Genomic DNA, 25,585 nt, shown 5'->3' with positions numbered 1-25,585 from the left:
TCAGTGTTAAAGCTCCCAGCTTATTGCACTTGCTGTTTGCCTGTTATCACCTAGGGGAGTGGTTACCAATTTTTAAAATACCATATATTAAAAGGCATATGTAATTATTTATTTTTATTTTATTTTTTGTATTTTTATTTAATTTATATTTTTTAAAATTTACATCCAAGTTAGCATATAGTGCAACAATGATTTCAGGAATAGATTCCTTAAAGCCCTTTACCCATATAGCCCATCCCCCCCAGCCCCTCTAGTAACGCTCTGTTTGTTCTCCATATTTAAGAGTCTTTTATGTTTTGTCCCCCTCCCTGTTTTTATATTATTTTTGCTTCCCTTCCCTTATGTTCATCTGTTTTTTTCTTAAAGTCCTCATATGAGTGAAGTCATATGATATTTGTCTTTCTCTGACTAATTTCACTTAGCATAATACCCTCTAGTTCCATCCACGTAGTTGCAAATGAAAAATTTCATTCTTTTTGATTGCCGAGTAATACTCCATTGTGTGTGTGTGTGTGTGTGTGTGTGTGTGTGTGTGTGTGTATACACACCACATCTTCTTTATCCATTCATCCATCAATAGACACTTGGACTCTTTCCATACTTTGGCTGTTGTTGATAGTGCTGCTATAAACATTGGAGTGCATGTGCCCCTTCGAAACGGCATATCTGTATCCCTTGGATAAATACCTAGTAGTTCAATTGCTGGTGTTGTAGGGTAGTTCTATTTTTAGCTTTTTGAGGAAACTCCATGCTGTTTTCCAGAGTGGCTGCACCAGCTTGCATTCCCACCAACAATGCAAAAGAGATCCTCTTTCTCCGCATCCTGGCCAACATCTGTTGTTGCCTGAGTTATTAATGTTAGCCATTCTGACCGGTGTGAGGTGGTGTATCTCATTGTAGTTTTGATTTGTATTTCCCTGATGATGAGTGATGTTGAGCATTTTTTCATGTGTCTGTTGGCCATCTGGATGTCTTCTTTGGAGAAATGTCTATTCATGTCTTTTGCCCATTTCTTCACTGGATTGTTTGTTTTTTGGATGTTGAGTTTGATAAGTTCTTTATAGACATTGGATACTAACCCTGTATCTGATAGGTCATTTGCAAATATCTTCTCCCATTCTGTGGGTTGCCTTTTAGTTTTACTGATTGTTTCCTTCACTGTGCAGAAGCCTTTTATTTTGATGAGGTCCCAATAGTTCATTTTTGCTTTTGTTTTCCTCACCTCTGGAGACGTGGTAAGAAGTTGCTGCAGCCGAGATCAAAGAGGTTTTTGCCTGCTTTCTCCTTGATGATTTTGATGGCTTCCTGTCTTACATTTAGGTCTTTCATCCATTTTGAGTTTATTTTTGTGTATGGTATAAGACAGTGGTCCAGGTTCATTCTTCTGCATGTCACTGTCCAGTTTTCCCAGCACCACTTGCTGAAGAGACTGTCTTTATTCCATTGGATATTCTTTCCTGCTTTGTCAAAGATTAGTTGCCCATACATTTGTGCGTCCATTTCTGGGTTCTCTATTCTGTTCCATGGATCTGAGTGTCTGTTTTTGTGTCAGTACCATACTGTCTTGATGATTACTGCTTTGTAATGCAGTTTGAAGTCCGGGATTGTGATGCCTCCTGCTTTGGTTTTCTTTTTCAAGATTGCTTTGGCTATTCAGGGTCTTTTCTGGTTCCATACAAATTTTAGGATTATTTGTTCTACCTCTGTGAAGAAGGCTGGTGTTATTTTGATAGGGATTGCATTGAATGTGTAGATTGCTTTGGGTAGTATTGACATTTTAACAATATTTATTCTTCCAGAACAAATATTCCAGAAGCATGGAATATTTTTCCATTTTTTTGTGTGTCGTCTTCCATTTCTTTCATAAGCTTTCTATAGTTTTCAGTGTATAGATTTTTTCACTTCTTTGGTTAGATTTATTCCTAGGTATTTTATGGTTTTTGGTGCAATTGTAAATGGGATCGATTCCTTAATTTCTCTTTCTGTTCTTCATTGTTGATATATAGGAATGCAACCGATTTCTGTGCATGATTTTATATCCTGCCACTTTGCTGAATTCATGGATCAATTCTAGCAGTTTTTTGATGGAATCTTTTGGGTTTTCCATATAGAGTATCATGTCATCTGTGAAGAGTGAAAGTTTGATCGCCTCCTGGCCAATTTGGATGCCTTTTATTTCTTTGTGTTGTCTGATTGCTGAGGCTAAGACTTCCAATGCTCTGTTGAATAACAGTGCTGAGAGTGGACATCCCTGTCTTGTTCCTGACCTTAGGAGGAAAGCTCTCAGTTTTTCTGCATTGAAGATGATATTAGCTTTGAGTCTTTTATATATATATATATATATATATATATATATATATATATATATGGCTTTTATGATCTCGAGGTATGCTCCTTCTATCCCTACTTTCTTGAGGGTTTTTATCAAGACAGGGTACTGTATTTTGTCAAATGCCTTCTCTGCATCTATTGAGAGGATCGGTGGCTCTTGTTTTTTCTTTTATTGATGTGATCAATGACATTAATTGTTTTGCGGATATTGAACCAGCCCTGCATCCCAGGTATAAGTCCAACTTGGTTGTGAATAATTTTTTTAATGTACTGTTGGATCTGGTTGGCTAATATCTTGTTGAGGATTTTTGCATCCATGTTCATCAGGGAAATTGGTCTATAGTTCTCCTTTTTAATGGGGTCTCTGTCTGGTTTTGGAATCAAGGTAGTGCTGGCTTCATAGAAAGAGTTTGGAAGTTTTCCTTCCATTTCAATTTTTTGGAACAGCTTCAAGAGAATAGGTTTAACTCTTCCTTAAATGTTTGGTAGAATTCCCCTGGAAAGCCATCTGGCCTGGACTCTTGTTTTTTGGGAGATTTTTGAGTACTAATTTGATTTCTTTACTGGTTATGGGTCTGTTCACATTTTCTATTTCTTCCTTCCTGTTTCAGTTTTGGTAGTATATATGTTTTTAGGAATTTGTCCATTTCTTCCAGATTGCCCATTTTATTGGCGTATAATTGCTCATAATATTCTCTTATTATTGTTTTTATTTCTGCTGTGTTGGTTGCAATCTCTCCTCTTTCATTCTTGATTTTATTTATTTGGGTCCTTTCCTTTTTCTTTTGGACCAGACTGGCTAGGGGTTTATCCATTTTGTTAATTCTTTCAAAGAATCAGCTTTTTGGTTTCATTGATCTGTTCTACTGGGTTTTTTTGGTTTCGATAGCATTGATTTCTGCTCTAATCTTTATTATTTTCTGTCTTCTGCTGGTTTGAGGTTTTATTTGCCATTCTTTTTCCAGCTCTTTAAGGTGTAAGGTTAGGTTGTGTATCTGAGACCTTTCTTCCTTCTTTAGGAAGGCCTGGAATGCTATCTACTTCCTTCTTATGACTGCCTTTTGCTGCGTCCCAGAGGTTTTGGGCTGTGGTGTTATCATTTTCGTTAGCTTCCATTTAGTTTTTAATTTCCTCTTTAATTTCCTCATTAGCCCATTCATTCTTTAGTAGGATGTTCTTGAGTCACCAAGTATTCGTTATCTTTCCAAAAATTTTCTTGTGCTTGATTTCAAGTTTCATAGCATTGTGGTCTGCAAATAGGCATGGTATGATCTCGAACTTTTTGTAGTTGTTGAGGGCTGATTTGTGTCCCAGTATGTGGTCTATTCTGGAGAATGTTCCATGTGTACTGGAGAAGAATGTATATTCTGCTGCTTTAGGTTGTAATGTTCTGAATATATCTTTTAAGTCCACCTGGTCCAGTGTGTCATTCAAAACCATTGTTTCCTCATTGATTTTCTATTTAGATGATCTGTCCATTGTTGTAAAAGGGGTGTTGAAGTTCCCTACTATTATGGTATTATTGTCAATGAGTTTCTTTATGTTTGTGATTAATTTATATATTTGGGTGCTTTCATATTTGGAGCATAAATGTTTGTAATTGTTAGGTCTTCTTGGTGTATAGACCCCTTAATTATGATAATATGCCCTTATTCATCTCCTGTTACAGTCTTTATTTTAAAGTCTAGATGGTTTGATATAAGTATGGCTACTGTGGCTTTTTTTTTGTCGACCATTAGCATGATAGATGGTTCTCCATCCCCTTACTTTCAATCTGAAGGTGTCTTTGGGTCTAAAGTGTGTCTCTTGTAAGTAGCGTATAGATGGATCTTGTTTTCTTATCCATTCTGTTACCCTGTGTCTTTTGATTGGAGCATTTAGTCCGTTGACGTTTAGAGTGAGTACTGAAAGATATGAATTTATTGCCATTATGTTTCTTGTAGAGTTGGAGTTTCTGGTGGTGTTCTCCGGTCCTTTCTGGTCTTTGTTGCTTTTGGTCTTCCCCACCCCTGTCCCGTCTTTTCTCCCCTCAGAGAGTCCCCCTTAAAATTTCTTTCAGGGCTGGTTTAGTGATCACAAACTCCTTTAATTTTTGTTTGTCTGGGAAACTTTTGATCTCTCCTTCTATTTTGAATGACAACCTTGCTGGATAAAGAATTCTTGGCTGCATATTTTTCTGATTCAGCACATTGACTATATCCTGCCACTCCTTCTGGCCTGCCAAGTTTCTGTGGATAGGTCTGCTGTAAACCTGATTTGTCTTCCCTTGTAAGTTAAGGACTTTTTTTCCCTTGCTGCTTTCATGATTCTCTCCTTGCCTGAGTATTTTGTAAACTTGACTATGATATGCCTTGTTGATAGTCGGTTTTTGTTGAATCTAATGGGAGTCCTCTGTGCTTCCTGGATTTTGATGTCTGTATCTTTCTCCAGGTTAGGAAAGTTTTACACTATGATTTGCTCACATAACCCATCTACCTTTTTTTCTCTCTTCATTTTCTGGGACACCCCCCCCCCCATGATTTTGATGTTCCTTTTTTTTTTTTAATTTTTTTTTTCAACGTTTATTTTTGGGACAGAGAGAGACAGAGCATGAACGGGGGAGGAGCAGAGAGAGAGGGAGACACAGAATCGGAAACAGGCTCCAGGTTCTGAGCCATCAGCCCAGAGCCTGATGCAGGGCTCGAACTCACGGACCGCGAGATCGTGACCTGGCTGAAGTCGGACGCTTAACTGACTGCGCCACCCAGGCGCCCCTTAATTTTCCTTTTTAATGAGTTACTGATATAATTCTTAAATTGTGCTCTTTTGCCTTAGTCTCCCTCTTTTTTTCTGCTTCATTATTCTCCATAAGTTTGTCCTCTGTATTGCTGATTCGCTGCTCTGCCTCATCCATCTTTGCCACTGTGGCATCCATTCAAGACTGCAGCTCAGTTATAGCATTTTTTTAAATTTCATCCTGACTAGTTTTTACTTCTTTTATCTCCACAGAAAGGGATTCTAATGTATTTTTGACCCCAGCTAGTATTCTTATCGTGATTCTAAATTCTGGTTCAGACATCTTGCTTGTATATGTGTTGATTAAGTCCCTGGCTGTCATTTCTTCTTGCTCTTTCTTTTGGGGTGAATTCCTTCATTTTCTCATCTTGAAGGAAGACAGGGAATTAAAAAGGTAAAAAAAATAAAATTAAAAAATTAAAAACAACACACACACACAGATCAAATAAATGATGCTAGATCCTAGGTGTGTTTTGGTCTGGTTGTTGAAAGGAGCTTGATAGATTAGAGAAAAAAGGAAAAAAAAAGGGGTGAGAATTTGAAAAAACGAATACAATGAAATAGAATAAAATGAAACGATGGAAGAAAATAGAATTTGAAAAATTTACAAAAAAGTAAAAAATACAGTAGAAAAACATTAAAGAAAAATATTTCTAATAAAAATTGAAAATAAAAATAATTTTTTTCTCTTTCTGTATTTAAGAAAAAGAAAAGAAACGAAAAAGAAAAAAATTAAAATTGAATAGATGGACCAGCGAACAGACTGAAATACGATTGAAATTACACCGTTTTTCTGTAGAGGTCAAACTGTGAAGCACTTTATAGTCCATAAACTAAGCAGGCAGAGAGACTTGTGGTGTTTCTGAAGAGCGAAGTTGGCCCAGTTGGGCAGAACTTAGTGTAATGGCTCCATTCTCCAGTAGATGCTGCTGCTTAGCTTTCTGGGGTCGATTGTTGTGGCGCTTCTAAGTGTGTATGCGCATGCGTGGGAGCAATGAAAGTCGTGTCACCCAGCTACCAGTCTCTAGTTTGGGAACTCTGTTCTCCCCAGTCAGCAACTGCACACCCGTCCTTTGTCTCCAGCTTGCATCCATTCCCCGCTTTTACACTGTCTGTGACCAAGCTGTTAGGTTGCCAGGTGGTATCTCCCTCCTGAGTTTTATCTCAGATGCGACTGCTCACTCTGAGGGACTGTGGCTTTGACCCACTCAGACCCTCTGAGGGTCTCACCAAGCAATGGCTGGGTGCCGGCCATGTCCAGGAACATTCGTGGGACTGTGCTGCTGCCGATGCCCAGAGACTGTGGCTGGGTGATAGCCTGCCCCAGAAAAATGTTGCACAATTGTGTAGCAGCAGTATTTCAGGGATTATGGAAAATCACAACATGCATCTGGCACCAGGCTTCACACTTAACAACCTTGTTCCAGCACCACCAAATGTGGTTGTTCTCTGGAGTCTGCTGGGACTGGGTGGCTGCACAGCCTTTACCAATCTCCTTCCTGCAGAGGAACCACCTCTCCCTGTGTGGCCCGAGGCTCTCCAGACCTCACTCTGCTCCTGGGGATTTGCCCTTCCCACCAGAGCACTGCCAGGTACTGAGCTGCAGAGTTTCAGACTCTGTGCTCCCCGTGTTTATAGAGTCTTAATGGAATTTAAACCCTCTCCTTTCTCCCTTTTTAGTTCAGTCCCTGCAGCTGTTTCCACTTTTCCATTTCTCTCCACATGGATTTTTGGGGGGGGGGTGCTTTTCCCATACTCTCCCCCCATCCATCCTCTCTCTGCAAGCAAAAACAGCTCCTCGCCCTTGTGGCCTCTCTCTTCCAGTTCACCTCTTTGTGCTGCCATACCTGCTGAGTTGTGGTTCACGTTGTGCAGATTGTTGTGTTAATCCTCAGCTCAGTTTTCTAGGTGTGTAGGATGGTTTAGTGTTGATCTGGCTAGATTTCATGGACGTGAGATGCAAACAAAACTTCCATGCTCTTCTGCCATCTTGGCTCCTCCCCGCCAAGGCTTATATGATTATTAAGATGAAAAATAAATCACTCCTGATAACAAGCAAAATAGTATTTTCATTCTCACAAAAAGAGACCATTCTCATCCTATGGTGAGCACAGTGCTCACTTGGAGTAAACTAGTCACCCGCGGGAGGCTAATTACATTTCCAAAGAACTGGACTACCATGTAGTGTGTTCTCAAAGGTAATTTAGTAAATGATGCCCTGGTATCTTGAAAGAGTTAATATGCCACTCTTAGAGACTCCAGTGACTGGATTGTTTCTCACGATAGAGGGAGGAGTACATGCTTGTCAGGAAATCTGCTGTCTTAGATTTCCCTGTTGGAAGACTTAAGAGCTTCATTTTCGTTTGAAGCCTAGTGGCTTCTCTGAGAACTGATTGTATGCCATCTGACATCTCAGATTTGAAGAGTTATGATGAGAATTCTCTCTTTAGGCATACAAACTCCAAAGTAGGACCTTGAGGTTCTGGTAGGGGTTGCTTTGGATAGCCTGAGTTAGGAAATCACTGCTTCTCAAGAAGCTATGTTTTTTTCCCTTTTAGTTTTAGAAGAACAATCCTTGCCCCTATTCTGCTGTAGTTGCGGACCATGAAGATATGCAGCAGAGTTTGGAAATCATAGTTGTAATCCTTGATCAGCTGTTAGCCTAACTATGATCTCAGTCCAGTCACTTAGCAGCTATGAACTTGTATTTCCTCATGGGTTACCTGAAGTTCTTTCCCAATGCTGACCACATCTAATAATGCTATAACTGTATGGTTGACCGGTGTGGGGAAGTCAGTTTAAAAATACCTGTTAATCAGAGGCCTAGGCTGGTATTTGTCTAATCTTTCTTTTGAAGATAATTTTCTTTTATTTGGGAGGAGATGATCAGATTCTGAGTTAAGTTAGCATTGTGTTAAGGGGGTGAAAAGGTAAGCAGATAACATCAGTGTTCTGCTGAAGAGTTCCTGCCACCAACAACTTCCCTTGCCTCCTTGTAATAGGATGCAGGCAAGGGGTTGGGACTGCATTAGAATTATTTTAGAGTAGGAAAGGAAGTTTGGAATATGCAGGAATTTAACTTCCCACTGAAAGCATGGCTTTGCAAAAAAATCCTCATCCCTGTGCTACAGTCATTAGTGCCATGGGGTTTTTGTATTATCCAGTAAAGTATGTTTAGTCCATGAATTTAACTGAAAAGGAAATATTAGAAAGAAAATAGACAACCCAGACATATTCTCCTATAGGAAACACTCAGTAACTTTTGGTTGGATTGACTGGACTCAAGGTATTAGTTTTTGTGTGAAGTTAGCAAGGCAACTGGACAACTACTTAGGAGCTAGTATGTGGCAGTGTCACCATATTTATTCAGTTGCCAAGGCAATGCCAGGTGTTTATGACCACATGAGAGAATGAAAAGAATGGGTAGTCTAGTGGCTGTTCAGGTGAGTGCATGGACATAGGCCAGGAAGTATCTCTGCTCATGCCTCTTTTTATGTATGGATAAAGGCAGATAGTTCAAGTCCAAGGGAAACTAGTGAAGCATGTGAAGTATTTTAGGAGCCTTCAGCTTTCCTCTCTCCGCTGACATTTTTAGAGTCGGGAACTTCCCCTTCACATCCTTTCCCCATTCACAATAGGAAATTATTTGGTACTATTTACACTTTGAAAAGATTTAAAGCAATATGCTAATTCATCCATTTTAAACCCTCTGATTTTAGTGTAGAAAGAATGTCTTTATCTTAATCAATTAACAATTAAGCATTAGGAGGCAGGTAAGAATGGTGTTGGAGATAGAATGATTTGCACAGGGGCATTCTTCACTTTAAAGAAATGATACACCTGAAACTGGCCCCCTAGATAAAATCCACTTTAGTTATTTATGGATGCTCCAGAATTTGGAGAAAAAGGAGTAAAGAAAAATACTCTTCATGTGGAAGGTGGAGCATAGGTGGGTTTTATTATTCTTTAAATGGTATATATATTCTTTTGTTCATTGGACATATTTCACAATAAGAGAAGAACAATAAAAGTATCAGTTGTAGTTTCCTCCCCTCCACAGTTCCTGTCTTCAAACATCAGCTTTTCTAGAGTAACCAAGATTTTACAGATTTCCTTAGAGATTGATCGCCTCAAAACTTCTGAGGACACAAGTGGCAACTTCTGTATTGTTGCCTTCTCCTAGGTGACACCCTGGGCTCCAAAGTCACTTGGGGCATTTATGGCTTTAAAGTAGTCCTCTCCAGCCATTGCTCCCATACAAACCTCATCTCTTTCTTCCCTATGTTTTTTATTCCTCTGCTGTGAAATCCCCAGAGTCCATTTTTACTATGTAATATCCTGATTTGAAGCTTCCTTCTGCCTTCCCTATGGTAATCCTGTTGTTTCCTTTAGACAGGCAGTCCTCATCCTCCTGGCCCCAAATTTCTGCTGCTTCAGGGACATCTGGAACTGGGGTCAGGGCTTAGGAGAAGTAACAGCTGGACATGCTGCCCATGCATCTCTCAGGTAAATGGGGTGAGGGAGAGAGGGAAAATGGAGGCTTCATTGGGTATAATATAGGAAAGTCTGACCTGGAACATAGGGATAGGTTGAGACAACGAAATCTAAGTTTTGGGAGAATCACCCATGGGACTTTCTCTCTTAACTTGTGTGTGTATTGATGATTAGTTCAACTATTTCCTGGCCTGAATGCGTGGCACCTGACACTTATTAGATGGTAAGAAATATTTGTTGAATAAATGATACTGAGGTGGTAATAAGGTAAAAATACAATATTTTACTTTAGGTATTGGAGAAGTGAAAGCGAAGTCAAGTAATTTGCAGTGTAAAAGTAAAAAAAATTCTATTGATGTGAACTTCTTATCTGATCATCATGAACAACTAAGCAAATATATGTCACATCAAATACTTCCAAATGATATTTGAGTTTTCTTTGGTAACAGTAGTAAATTCCACGAGATACTAGGTAGGTTGTATCAAGGTAGGAAGGAAAGTCACTGGTTATCTAATATTATTGCTGGTCAAATCATTCACACAACTTACAGACCTTGTGGTCATATAGCATCAGCTTAGACATCTTCAAGATATAGGAAACTCACCACCTGATAAGGAATCTCATTTCTTCGAATACATTCTTTTTTTTTTATTTTAAAGTTTATTTATTTATTTTGAGATAGAGTGCAAGTAGGGGGAGGGGCAGAGAGAGAGGGAGAGAGAGAATCCCAAGCAGGCTCCTCAGTGCAGAGCCCAGTGTGGGGCTTGAATCCATGAACTGTGAGATCATGCCTTGAGCTGAAACCAAGAGTCAGAAGCTTAACCAACTGAGCCACTCAGGCACCCCTCTTCTAATACATTCTTATATTACACTGAAGCCATTCATCCTCTGTCTTAGCCTTGATGTCCTACAAAACAAGTCTACCTCCTTTATTATTACTTGACATATCTTCCCATGTATAAAGACAGCTTTCTTATTTTTCTTCCTTTCCTAAAATCTATGAAAAGATAATAGGCTATGATCAGAGATGCTAGAGTTTCCCAAGTTATCAAAAAACATGTTTAATCATCTTTATTAAATAGAAGACAGATTTTAAGTTGCATGGGGTAGGGTGTCTTTATTTTTCCTAACCCACACAGATAAAACAGGGTTTTTTTTTTTTTAAATCAATATGTCTCAGTCTCTAGGGATGGGCTTTAAGAATCTCATTTTGAAGTTTGAGAATCACTGTTTCAGTCACTGAAGCTGTCCAGGTGAATTAAGTGTAATTGATGCTAATCTCAGGAATGGGTCTCACCTAGAAAGCAGTGTTGAGCGTTTGTTTGTTTGTTTGTTTGTTTGTTTGTTTTACTTTTAGTTTAATTTTTTTCTTTTTAAAATTTTATTTAAATTCCAGTTAGTTAACATACAGTACAATATTGGTTTTAGGAGTAGAATTCAGTGATTCATCACTTGCATACAGCACCCAGTGCTTATCATAACAAGTGTCTTCCTTAGTACCTATCACCCAACTAGCCCATCCCCCACCCACCTCCCTCCATCAACCCTCAGTTTGTTGTCTGTCTTTAAGGGTAATGTTGAGCCTTTCTGACCTCTCAGCTAACAGCCTTGGAATGGCCTCAAGTCTTTTACTGACTAAATGTTAACACTGACACCTATTAGCTCTCATTTACAAACTTTCTTTCCCTCTTTCTCTTAGTCATAGATTTCTCAATTTTATTTATTTGTTTATTAATGTTTATTTTTGAAAGGGAGAGAGAGAGGGTGCATGAGCAAGTGGGGGGAGGGTCAGAGAGAGAGGGAGACAGAGAATCCAGGTTCTGTGCTGAGAGCAGAGAACCCAAGGCAGGTCTCGAACCCATAAACCATGAGATCATGACATGGGCTGAAGTTGGATGCTTAACTGACTGAGCCACCCAGGCATTCCAGATTTCTCAGTTTTAGTTAGACCTTCCCCCGACAGTGCACAGGTTGAGTTCTTTTCAGTCTCCTTATCCTTAGCCCTCTAGGTTGCTGCCAATGTAGGATAGTTACCTGTTCTCCAAATTCAAGTTTTCTGAGATTATTTCTATGCTTAGACCTTTATATTTCATTGCTCTTCAACCTTAATTTATTTTCTAAAGCTTTATGTATATGAATGAAATCCACTTATAATTCCTTCCTCCATCTGACTATTTTTCTTTGGTTTATGATACCTTCTAATCCTCATGCATGTGCCTATTTAATTTTTTGTGACCAAAAAAATAGATGATATTTTGTATTCTTTCTCTGTGTATTTTCCATATTGGGGTATGTTTTCATATATGTAGTTTTAATGTCTATAGGATTATCTTAGAACCTTTCGTGATACTAGTGTTACCTGTTTGTTGTAGATACTATTAAATATAAATACATATTTATTCATTCAAAATATATTTGAATCTGATTCCATAACCCCATCACTCAGTTAAATACTAAGATTTGATGTATGAGTGTGTATGTTTGTAGATGAGAGCGAGAGAGAGACATAGAGACACAGAGAATGAAACCTGTGTGAAAACACAAGAAAGTTACTTATAGCTACGTCCTGCAATATGGTAACCACTAGCCACATGTGCCTATTTAAGTTAAATAAAATTAGAAGTTCAGTTCCTCAGTCACAACAGCCACATTTTAAGTGCTCAAAACCCACATGTGATTAGTGGCAACTGTGTTGAGTGTCATTACAGAAAGTTTTATTAGACAGTGCTAACTTACAGCATTCTAGGCTAGGGTGGTAGAGAATCAGATTGCTCTGCTCCTTGCTGAATTCCATGGGACTTCTGTGCTACAGTACAGAGTGAATTGAACAATATAAGCTGACAGTGAGTACTCCCCAAAGGCCTTTGAAGAAGTGCATGTACGTAAGAACTTACCTAGCCGTGGGATTTCAGTCTAGATTTCAAAGTAAACTTTTTAAACATGAGGTTAAGGGGAACTGAGCAAGGTGATTTTAATTACCAAAGGTACAGAATGGGTGAGATGTATAGTTCAGGTCTACTATTTCTGTACTTGCTATATATCCCTAGTTGAATCCATATTTCAGTGATTTTCTCTGTCAATGGTAACCAAAGAATGCTTTTTATATAAGATTTTTAATTTGATCTGTATGTGCATTTGGGGCTGTTCCTTGACTATTTAGAGTGGATATATGACAGCTGTGGTGAGGAGTAAAAGAGAAGAGCATTGTGATTTGAGATAGATGCATGTCTGTGCACACACACACATACACACAGTTATGTCATAGCTGTTTCCGGAAAACAACTGTCTTACCACTTGGAGCTTGTCTGGTTCCTGATTTGAAATTAGCCATACTTTCTCCGCAGGGCATCCTCAGTTCCCAGCAGATCTCAAAAATGGTTATATATCAAAACCCTGTGGACCTGGTCAAATGTGCTGTTACTTTAATTATAATGCAGATTGTGGTTGTGGAGTCTGTATGCAGATATGCATAGAAAGCCTGCAGATGTGCACAAAGGAAAAGCTGTTGAAAAGGCTTGAATACTTTGCACTGGTGCCAGGCATATTTATCACAGGCTAGTTACTGAGAATGCTGTTGGATTTATTTAATGACTTAGTGTCAAGTGTATCATGAAAGAGATTCAGCTCAGCTAGTAGGGGAAAAATATGTGTGTATTTAGTTCCTCCTGCCACTTCACCTCATCCAAAGCCCCCAGACAGAGTGGGCTTATAAAATTTTTTGAAGTTTAAGATGGTGACTTAAATGTAATCATTGAGTGTTTCTTTGGGGACTTAAAATAATTCTAAAATTGAAACTTACTTAAAAATGATCACCTTGTATCTTTGTTGCCGGTAATATTGGAAAGTCACAAACTTCATCATAGATTTGGTTTGTAGGATTGATTATGAGAAGGTATTATTGTAGCCATTAATTTTTTTAATGATAAAAAATTGCAAACATATGCAAATATAGAAAAAATAGTACAATGAACTCATGTATAAAGCAGCCATATCTAATAATTTTTAAGATTTCTGTTTCATTTGCTTTATTCATTATTTTTTTCATCTTTTTTCTCTGAGTCTGTTAAAGTGAATCTCAGACATTGTACATATTTCTATATGTATCTTTAAAAGTGTGAATAAATATTCTATTCATACCCTCCAACAATTAATTTTTTTGGTATAATCTAATCCATAATCAAATTTCTTTGACTATTTCAAAATATCTTTTTCGAGTTACTTAGAATCTTGTTCAAAAAAGTTCTGCACATTAGATTTGTCTCTTTTGGCTTTTAAAGAACAATTCAGTAATATTTAGTGAACTTAAAAGAGTTGGTCATAGTCCAGTTTTTTTTTTCATTATAGTCGGTTTTTTGTGGTGTGTTTTAAAATTTTTTTAACGTTTATTTATTTTTGAGAGAGAGGGGCAGAGCATGAGTAGGGGAGGGGCAGAGAGGTAGGTAGACATAGAATCTGAAGCACGTTCTAGGCTCTGAGCTGTCAGCCAAGAACCTGATGCAGGGCTCAAACTCACAAACTGTGAGACCATGACCTAAGCCGAAGCTGGACACTTAGTCAACTGAGTGACCCAGGTGCTCCTGTTTTTTTTTTGTTTTTTTTTGTTTTTTTTTTAATGTTTATTTATTTTTGAGAGAGAGAGCATGAATGGGGGAGGGACAGAGAGGGGGACAGAGGATCTGAAGTGAGCTTTGCGCAGACAGCATGAGCCTCATGTGGGGCTCAAACTCATGAACTGTGAGATCGTGACCTGAGCTGAAGTTGGATGCTCAACTGATTGAGCCACCCAGGTGCCCCATCATAATCCAGCTTTATTTATTTATTTATTTATTTATTTATTTATTTATTTATTATCATAATCCAATTCAAGCTTTTCAACACTCCCCCCAAATTTCTTCAAACACATTTACAGTCAATCCTTGCTTCTGCCTCCAGCCCCTAGAAACCACTGATCTGCTTTTTTGTATAAATTTTCCTTTTCTGAATATTTCATATCTTAAGTCTTAAAATCTGTAGTAGTGTCCTCCTCCCTTCTTTTCTCCCCCTGCCATTCACTTAACTGGTCTGTAGAAACCCCTGCATTCTAGATTTGTTTGCTTGCTTCTTTCTAGAGTCATGTTATTTGTTCCTTTACTCCTCTTATCCTTCCATATTTCTTGTAAATAGAATTTAGCTCCAGAGCAGCATTATCCAGTAAAACTTATGCAGTGATGGAAATGTGTATCTGCACTGTTGTTCTGTACCTGTGCTGTCTAATGGCTACATGTGGCTTTTGAGTACTTGTGACCGAGAAACTGAATTTTTAATTTTACTTTTTAAATTTAAATAGCTACATGTGGCTACTGGCTATCATATTAGTGCACTGTAGAGGCTTTTAATCAGATTTAGGTCCAACATTTTTGGGCATGAATATTTCATAGGTTGTGCTGTATGCTTCATATTTGATCATATCAGGAAGCACACAGTGTTTGCTTGTCTTCATTTCAGTGATGCAGTGATCAACCAGGGGGTTCAAGTTGTTACAGCCCGATCTCCATTGTACAGTTTCCTATCACCACTTTAGCTAATGGTTTCATACATTTATGAATATTGTGTGAAGCATTTGCTTCACTAGGGCTTGCAAAATTATGATTTTCTCATTCTGTCATTCCTTCCATGTTTATTAGGTAGAATTCTTTAGTAAATAACTTTATTTCATCACCTAGAGCTATTTGATTATCCTAAAATATATTTTGTATGTGAAAGGCAGGAAAAATGTTTAATTTTTCCATTTTAACTGCAAATCTTCAGAATAAGTAATGTGTGCCCTAGTTATTTCCAGTAGTGTTTAATGAAGAGCTTTTTAAAGAAGTTTATTTGTTTGAGAGTGAGAGAGTATGTACACGAGTGTGTGCACAAGTGAGAGCAGAGAAAGAGGGAGAGAGAATCCCAAGCAGGCTCCATGCTGTCAGCGCAGAGCCTGATGTGGGGTTTAGTCTCAGGAACCAAACTGCAATATCATGACCTGAGCCAAAATCAAGAGTCAGACGCTTAATTGGCTGAGCCACCTACGTGCCAGGAAGAGATTTTTTTTTTTTAAGGTGTCATTTTACACTTGAGGTTTATATATTTGGTGTATTTTACTCAGTTGTATTTAGATATTTTTTGATGCTCTAAATATTCTGTCTTTGGCCACTTGGAGCTCTTTGTGTTGGCTCATATGTTCTTTTATGTTTTAAATTTTTAAAAATGTTTTTATTTATTTTTGAGAGAGAGAGAGAGCGCGCGAGTGCACAAGCAGGGGAGGGGCAGAGAGAGAGGGAGACACAGAATCCGAAGCAGGCTCCAAGCTCTGAGCTGTCAGCCCAGAACCCAACACCAGGCTTGAACCTACAAACTGCAAGATCATGACGTGAGCCGAAGTTGGATGCTTAACTGACTAAGGCACCCAGGCATCCTGCTCATGTGTCTTTTGATTAAAACCATGAAGAATACTAATCATTAGGGAAATGCAAATCAAAATCACCTCAGACCCATCAGGATGGCTACGGTCAAAAACCAAAACAAAACAGAAAATAGCAAGTGTTGGCAAGGATGTGGAAAACTTGGAACCCTTGTGTGGTATTGGTTGGAAAGTAAATTGTGGCAATTGCTATGGAAGATGGAGAGTGTTTCCTCAAAAAATTAAAAATGGTATTACCATATGATCCAGCAGTTCCTCTTCTGAATATATACCCAATGGAATTGAAAGCAGGGACTTGAAGAGGTATTTGTATACCTATGTTTATAGTAGCATTAATTGCAGTAGCCAAAAGATGGATGAATGAATAAACAAAATGCTATATATACATACAACGAAATATTATTTGGCTTTAAAAAAGAAGGAAATTCTGATACATGCTACAACTTGGGAGAACATTGAGGACATCATCCTAAGTCAAATAAGCCAGTTGCACAAGGACAAATAATGATTTCACTCATATGAGATGCCTAAAGTAGTCAATTTCATAGAGACGGAAAGTAGGCGCATAGTTGCTAGGGCTTTGGGGAGAATGGGAGTTATTGTTTAATGGGTATTGAGTTTTAGTTTTACAAGATAAAAAGAGTTCTGTGTGTAGATGGTAGTGATGATTGTACAACAATGTGAATATATGTAATACCACTGATTTATACAGTTAAAAATGGTTAAGATGGTAAATTTGTTATGTACATTTTACCACAATTTGCTTAAAAAGCAGTTTCTTGAAGTCTTCTACAGGCAAAAGCCTAATTGGGTATGCATTTAAGTGAAAATGGAAGGAGTGGAATTGGAGAATCTAGATATAGGCATTTTTTTAAAAAGTTAAAATATATACAAAATCAGCAAAAAGTGTATTTACTTGTTTATTTTTTACACCCAGTGTGGGGCTTGAACTCATGACCCCAAGAGCAAGAGTTGCATACTTCACAACTGAGCCACCCAGGTGCCCTTTTTCTTTGTTTTTTGTTTTGTGTTTGTGTTTTTTTTCTTTAGTAAGAACAAAAGTATTTAAAAACCCATTTATATGCTACTTAAAAACCAAGCATTGTTATTTTTGTGTATTTTCCTCACGTGTGTATATTATTATTTTTTAAATCAATGTTATGTTTTATTTATTTATTTTGAGAGAGCACAAGTGTGCACGTGTGTGAGTGGGGGAGGGGCAGAGAGAGAGGGAGTCACTGTGCTGTCACTGCAGAGCCCGACATGGGGCTTGATCTCAGGAATCAGGAGATCATGACCTGAGCCAAGATTAAGAGTTGGACACTTAACCTGCTGAATCAGCCAGGTGTTCTGTGTGTGTATTATTAAAGAAATTTATATACTTAAAAAAATCCACTGGGAAAATCTGTCCCCCCCCCCCACCTCAGTATCCTGTGATACTTTAAACACATTTAAACCAAACTTATCGGGGCGCCTGGGTGGCACAGTCGGTTGAGCGTCCGACTTCAGCCAGGTCACGATCTCGCGGTCCGTGAGTTCGAGCCCCGCGTCGGGCTCTGGGCTGATGGCTCAGAGCCTGGAGCCTGTTTCCGGTTCTGTGTCTCCCTCTCTCTCTGCCCCTCCCCCGTTCATGCTCTGTCTCTCTCTGTCCCAAAAATAAATAAACGTTGGAAAAAAAAAAACAAAAAAACAAAAAAAACCAAACTTATCTTGGAATGTCAGATCTAGAAGAGTCATGTAGAACATCTGGTTTAATCTCATTTTTAAGAAAAGGACATGGAGCCAGGAGGTTGTGTTTGTTCAGTGTTAAGTGGCTAAATGGTGATAGAGCTTGCAGACCACCTGTCCTCTGTGAAGTCCTTATCACTGCACCATAGATGTTTCTAATATCCCTCTTGAAAACTGGTTCTACCTCTTGGTTTCCATATATTTGTCACTGTCATAGTCATTGCTACAGTTACCAGGGACTATATGGGGGTAATAATCATTAATTCCTATTCTCCTCTTTTCTTCTGTTTCCTACCTAATAAATAAAGTCCTATGGAAATTTTCTTTGAAGCATTTATCACACTCCTGTTTTCTCATTTTTAGTGATGCTGGAATCAGTGGGGTCAAGTGGTGACAGCCTCACTTTCATTATTTAGTTCACTATTAACTTTTTATAAAACAGTTTCATCCATTGATGAATATTGCTCTACTCCTAATTCAGAGCCTTATTTTTTCTTGCTTGCCTTTTTGTGCTTTTTTGTTTTCTTTCCATGTCTGCTACTGCTTGGTTTTTCTTCTTATATAACTTTCTGATCCTCCTTCTGTCTTACTCAAAACCTTTTTTTTTTTTTAAGAAAAAACCTTTTATTTTTTTAATTTTATTTTTTATCTTTTAAAATTTACATCCAAATTAGCATATAGTGCAACAATTTCAGGAGTAGATTCCTTAGTGCCCCTTACCCATTTAGCCCATCCTCCCTCCCACAACCCCTCAGTAACCCTCAGTTTGTTCTCCATATTTATGAGTCTCTTCTGTTTTGTCCCCTTCCCTGTTTTTATATTATTTTTTTCCCCTTCCCTTATGTTCATGTTTTGTCTCTTAAAGTCCTCATATGAGTGAAGTCATATGATGTTTGTCTTTCTCTGATTAATTTAACTTAGCATAATACCCTCCAGTTCCATCCACGTAGTTGCAAATGGCAAGATTTCATTCTTTTTGATTGCCAAGTAATACTCCATTGTATATATATACCACATCTTCTTAAGCCATTCATCCATCGATGGACATTTGGGCTCTTTCCATACTTTGGCTATTGTTGATAGTGCTGTTATAATCATAGGGGTGCATGTGTCCCTTCAAAATAGCACACCTATATCCCGTGGATAAATGCCTAGTAGTACATTTGCTGGGTCATAGGGGAGTTGTATTTTTAGTTTTTTTGAGGAACCTCCATACTGTTTTCCAGAGTGGCTGCACCAGCTTGCATTTCCATAAAAACCTTTTTCATAGCCCAGTAGAAGTTTGTGGCCTATGAACTTATTTTTTGCAACCAGAAAAGTATTTTTTCTTTAATTTGAATGGTTTTAGACATGACATAGTTTCAGCTCATCCTGCATGACTTTCTATTGCTTTCTTTTTATAATTAAAAAAATTTTTTTTGGAAAGAGAGAGAGAATGAGAGAGCAAGAGAGCAGGGGAGGAGGAGGAGGAGGAGGAGGAGAAGGAGAGAGAGAGAGAGAGAGAGAGAGAGAGAGAGAGAGAGAGAATCTAAAGCAGCCTCCATGCCCAGCACAGGCCTGATGCGGGGCTCAATGTCGTGACCATGAGATCATGACCTGAGCCAAAATCAAGAGTCAGATATCAATGGACTGAGTCACCCAGGTGCCCCTCTGTTGGTTTTATCTAGCTCACTTCTCAAGTACTACTCATTTGTACTTGCTACTTGTTCCTGTAGCCATTTTTAGTTTGCCAATCTTCCTGATATTTAGCATGGTCTTCAGCGCCCTGAATAATGGCTGCCCTCTGTATTTCCAACATTATTTCTTACTACTCCTCTACAGGAAACTTTAATCCATTTTCTTATCCTTTTGCTCCCTTTCTCCTCTCTTACCCTTATCCAAATGCTTTGAAAATGAACTCATCTCACACTGTGACCAGTTTCTAGTCTTGTGTGTGGAATTAATGGATGAGTGAGTTTTTCTGGCACTAGTTGGGCTCTTGAAATCTTTGTCTTCAGGGAGCTCAGACTGTGGGAGACTGTGGGAGACACTGGTATGTAACAAGCTAATTTTATAGTAATTTTAAAAAGTCAGTCGTGAAGAGTGATGAATTTTGCTTAGGAGGGCAAGAGTGGTAAATTTCGCCTGGGAGAGCCACATTTAGCTTTCCCTGGCTTCTCCAAATCATTGACTTCTTTCTTTGTTCTCTGACCATACCATTCATTAACACGTATTTTTTAGTTTTCTACGTCTCTAAAACTAGATTATGATCTCCTTGAGAAAAGTGATCATATTTGAATTTTTTACTTCTGTATCCTCCCCTGCCCATAATAGGTACTCAGATTTTTGTTCAGAGTATATCAGTGAAAGTTTTAATGACAAGAAACAGAGAACTATCTTGCTGTTTTAAGCAAAATGGATGTATTGTGAAGATAATGGAGAATCACATGGGGCACCTCGGTGGCTCTGTCAGTTGAGAATCCGACTTGGGCTCAGGTCATGATCTCACGGTTCGTGGGTGTGAGCCCTGTGTCTGGCTCCGTGCTGGCAGCTCAGAGGCTCAAACCTGCTTTGGACTCTGTGTTTCCAGCTCTCTCTTCCCCTCCCCTGCTTTCTCTCTCTCTCTCTCTCTCTCTCTCTCTCTCTCTCTCTCTCTCTCTCAAAAATAAACAAACATTAAAAAAATAAATAAATAAAAAAGATAATGGAGAATCACAGAAATGACAGGAAGCTAGAAAAGCAGGCTTGGAAAGTGAGCAGGAACCAAAAGGGCCCCAGAGTGTAGGCAGCTATAAAAGTCTGGCCAGCTAGTTGCTTTCATCTCTGGATACTTCCATCTTTACTGCGTTCCTCCCTAAATCAATCTTAATTCAAACTTTGACATTGGGTTATTCTTCTCCTAAACTTTAGAGTTCTAAGCAGCTCTACCTTTAAGAGAATAGGGAAAGGAAGGAATTGTCCCCTTTGGCCCCTCAGAACAAAGCGTGTCACAAGACTATACAAAATAGGTTCTCCCAAGTAGGAAAAGGATTTGATGCTGGAAAACTCCCACCCAACATGTTCCCAGTCCCAGAGAGGTGGTGAAAAGCCAACTGCAATTATCCATTACTAATAAATGAAGAATGCATGTAATCTTTGCCTTGGGAAATTTGGAAAGAGAGTATGGTAGAGAAGTGAGTTATGGTGAGGATTTTTGGGCATGTGGGGTAGGAAGAAAGATGAGTGGTGAGGACTTTGAGGGTAGACAATGGTAAGAAACAGTTAAGAGTATGTGCTAACACAGGGGAAAGAGAAAGTTTGGTAGGATGAGGTTCCCAAGGATAGTCTCCATCATTTTACTTAGGGCTGGTTCTAGTCAGTAGCTATCTTTGGTGGGTCATCCAAGAAGTGAAAGTTGGCTCATCCAGTTGGTGAGGCTAGATTTGAAATGTTTTTCAACACATAATATATCCAAATGCTTAAAAATTAAAACCTAAGAGGATCTAGTAAAAAGCCTTCCTCCCACCCAACCCTGCCCCCATATATCAAAATTCTCCTTCTTAACAGGTGGTCATTAGTTTCCCATATATGCTAGAGATTTTTAAAGTGCATTATAAACAAATGTAGATTATATATTTTCCTCCCTTTTATAAACAAATGGTATCATTTTGTTACACTGTTCTATACATTTGTGGTTTTTTTGGTGTTAAACTGTGTAAGTTCTTTATGTATTTTGGATGCTAACCCTTTATCTGATATGTCATTTGCAGATATCTTCTCCCATTCATTAGATTGTCTTCTGGTTTGGTTGATTTTTTTCCTTCGCTGTTTAGACACATTTTATTTTGATGTAATCTCAGTAGTTTATTTTTGCTTTTATTTCCATTGCTTCAGGAGATATATCCAGAAAAATGTTGCTATAACCTTATATTAGTGTTGTTGTTTTTTTTAAATTACCAAGTGCCAAAGTCCTTTTTTAATCTTTCACCTCTCCTCACATTATGGAACCCTGTGTTTTGGAAGATTTTCACTATCGTATAGAATTTATTAAACAAATAATTTTCTTATTTGGAAAATCAGTCAAGGATATCTATCTATCTGTCTAGCTAGTGATGTATCTGACAGTAAGAGAGCTTCTGATTAGCAAGAGATGACCACTGTTAACTGCATAGAGTAGACATAATTCCTACTAAGAGCCAATAAATTTATGTTTTAGTTAACCTCATTAAGGGAACAGCTTTTACTCTTTTTAGAAATAGTAGTAATAGCTTGAGGTTGCTCATTACTGCATTTACACATCCCTAAATGTCTAGAGACTCTAGGTGTGAAATTACTATGCAGTTTCTTTTTCAGGAACACCTGATCTAAATATTAACCAAATGTTTTGAGAACCTGAACTTCTGGCTTGCTTAAAATCATAGTAATTCCAAAGCCTAAGGACAGGCTTTGGCATTTTGTTTCAGCCCTCATCAGCAGCTTTGGCATTGAACCATAATGGTCTGTACAAATCTAGTTGGACCTTTTGGAAAAGAAGAAAATTACATCAGACTGGACTCTTCCTATTGTTCATGCTGGGAAACTTAACCCAAACTTACTTAGGAAAAAGGGAATTTATTGACTAACATAATTCCAGAGACCAGTTTGGCTTTAGGCATTACTTGATGGGAGCTCAAGCATTGTTCACAAACCTAGTTCTTCTGTATCTCTCAGCTCTAACATTGCAATTTCAGGATGAACTCATTACATTCTCAGGCAGATTCTTCCCTGTGGTTCTCGGCTGGTTAAAGAAACTCCTGTCTGCATCTTTCAAGGTTTAAGTCCAGTGGGAAAGAGAGAGGCTCTTCTTTCCAGGATACCTAGCAAGAATTTGAGTCTCATTGGCTTTGACAGAAATATATGGTCATCTCACACAAGTGACTGTGCTTGGGAAATGATGCACTGATTGTTTAGGCCGAGGCCCGTAATTCTAGGTGTGAAGCTCCTTCTAAATGTATGGACTGAGAACTGGGGCCAGGCATTTTGCAGAGGCAAGTTGGAATAAAGTTATCAGAGGAAGGACGTCTGGTAGTCTAATACCAAATAGCTACACACTAGCATTTATCCTGCATTTGTCATTTCCTGTTTGCTAGGCACTGTGCTAGATACTTCAACAAATGTGGTTTCATTTAATTTCATTCTTACAGTGTCTCTGTGAGATAGTTATTTTTCTCTCTTCTTTATGGTTAAGAAGATTATCTCAGAGAGGTTAAGTCATTGCCCAGTTTTTTATCAGTTGTAATTTCTAGAACCAGGATTCTAGGCCAAGTCTTTCTGTATCAAATTGCAGTGCATTTCTCACCACTGTCTGTCTGGTATTCAAAAAATAACTGTGAGCAGTAGCTGCTGCATCACTGGAAAATGACAGTAGTCTCTGATTATTTTGAAGATTGAAACACTCATTTGGATGTGTTTATAAAATGATGAATTGTATTATTTTTAGTTTTTCCTTGTGTAGACCCATATGGGCTGCACTCATTCATCTAATAAATACTTGTTGAGTACCTGTTTTGAGTCAGATAGTGTTCTAGGAATTGAGGATAAAGTAGTGAACAAAACAAGTATCCTATCTCAAGGAGCTTACGTTCTGGTGTATACAACGAGGTATATACTATGAGATTAGGTGATTTTGAGGCTTCCCTTTTAATTTAGATTACTGAAGGAGCTTCAACCCTCACACATTTTCTGGGTCAGGCAAATCCATGAAATTTCATTCATAGTTTGTATAGTATTGACTCATAAAACTGTTCATTGAGACCGAACTGATATGAGGGCCAGAAGCAAGATTGAAGAATGAAGTAACTACCTAAAATCAGTCAAGCTATAAAGAAAGCCAAATGACTTAAACATTCATTTATGTTCAAAATGTCTTTTCCTCATTTTTCTGGTTTATTTTTAGAAAGAGTTTGTTTCTCTTATTCCAACCACTGCCTTCCCTCCATACACGCAATATGTTATATTGTTTAGAGCAGTGATTCTCAAAAGGTAGCCTTCAGATATCTGGGGTCCCCTTTAAGAGCTTTAGGAGATTAAAACCATTTTCATTATAAGACTAAGATGTGATTAACCTTTTTCACTGTGTTGACATTTGGTGTCATGGTACAAAAACAATGATGGATAAAACTGCTCATGTTTAGAGTGAATCAATGCAATGACACCAAACTGTTCTAGTTGTCTGGGTATTCTTAAAGTAAAAAAAAAAAAAAAAAGTTTCACTTAATAACATTTAAAGGTTTTTTTGTTTTTTGTTTTTTTTTATAAATGTTTATTTACTTTTTAAGACAGAGCATGAGCAGGGGAGGGGCAGAGAGAGGGAGATACAGAACCCGAAGCAGGCTCCAGGCTCTGAGCTGTCAGCAAAGAGCCTGGGCTTGAACTCATGAATCATGAGATCATGACCTGTGCTGAAGTTGGATGCTTAACTGACTGAGCCATTCAGGCGCCCCTCACTTAACATTTTAGATGAACAGCTAAGAACATTTTGATCGGTAAAAAATCGATTTTATTAAATACTAGCTCTGGAAAAGTTTTTTTTTAGTATCTGGGTGAGGAAATAGGAACCATGCATAAAGCACTTTTGCCTGCATATCAAAGTATGGAGTGGTTCTTGAAAGAAAAGCACTTGGGTGATTGCATTGTGAGGTGACCTAGCTGCTTTTTTCATGAAATACTATTTTTACTTGAGAGAACAAATGACAAAGTAGCTATTCAGAGTTGAGTATGTGGCAGACATTTTCTCAAAAATGAACAGCGATCTTTCAAGAAAAACAAACTGATAGTGTTTATTGCCATTGATAAACATTCAGCCTCTCAAGTGAAAACTAGATAGTATTTGGAAAACTTCTATTAGCCACTGTGAACTTGATAGTGTCCCAATATTTAGAGACTTTTCTGATGAGATTTGTGGTTAATTGCTGAACGTGATTTTTAAATATTAGATAATGAATTGTGTCAGCATTGGAAAGATCTACATAATTCAGTAAAATAATATTTTTCAAATCACCAATGCATGATGGTACTAAATCGTACAAGTTAGATCTGAAGTGTAAGATTAACCAATATATTTTTAATATAAGAAAGTATGAAAATTTCATTGATATGGTTTCAGATTCCATATTGCAACTAAATTACAATCGTTTGAAACATTTTGGTTTTTTATCCAAGAAGAATATCCCCAATTATCCAAAACCTCTGTGAAAATAACCTCTTTTCCAACTACATACCTGTCTGGGGCTGGATTTTCTTTATATACTTTAGTCAAAATAACGTATCATGATAAATTGAAGGCAGGCTTATGTATGAGAATTCAGCTGTCTTCTGTTAAGACCATCTTCTCATTAAATTTTTTAGGGGGGAGAATACATTTATTTTTAATAAGCTATGTTATAGTAACTGTAATGGGTTTATTTTTATGTTAAAATAACTATTAATTTTTTTACTTTTAGTTTCTAATAATACAACTACTGAAATAATCTATTAAAAAAAACTCTTTGAGGTCCTCAGTAATTTTTATGGGACCAAGAAGATTTGAGAACTCAAATGTTGAGAACTGCTGCCTTAAAGGGCTGTTTTTTCCTTCTAAGGATCACAAGGTTGTATCTCAGTTCTCTGCTTTTTCTGCATAGTGAGCCTAACTGAAGAGTTCCCCACAGAAGTAAAATTTTATCAGAGAATCCAGTTAGGTGGTAGATTTTACAGATGTCTCTCTAATTACCAAAGTTTAATTTCTAATAATTGAATTATTAGAATACAAATTATTGGAGCTTTTTATTAGAATTAGGATTTCATTTCAGGCTGAAGTCTGTCTGGATAGGGAGCAAAAT

General features: G+C 37.9%; 1 protein-coding gene across 4 annotated transcripts in view; it reads left to right on the top strand.

The window, feature by feature from the left end:
• The window catches only part of WDR41 (WD repeat domain 41), a 193,263-nt gene that overhangs the window by 6,818 nt on the left and 160,860 nt on the right, over positions 1-25,585 (top strand). For 3 of the 4 annotated variants that reach the window (XM_019835843.3, XM_019835839.3, XR_002160247.2), the window contains exon 3: positions 9,503-9,612. In XM_019835843.3, coding sequence (XP_019691402.1) covers positions 9,503-9,612 — 110 coding nt within the window. Of the gene's footprint in view, positions 1-9,498; positions 9,613-25,585 lie in introns of all 4 variants that reach the window. The other variant, XM_019835844.3, reaches the window with a different exon arrangement.

This window comes from Felis catus, chromosome A1, assembly GCF_018350175.1.
Source record: "Felis catus isolate Fca126 chromosome A1, F.catus_Fca126_mat1.0, whole genome shotgun sequence".
NCBI lineage: Eukaryota > Metazoa > Chordata > Mammalia > Carnivora > Felidae > Felis > Felis catus.
This window is presented reverse-complemented; position numbering and strand designations above follow the sequence as displayed.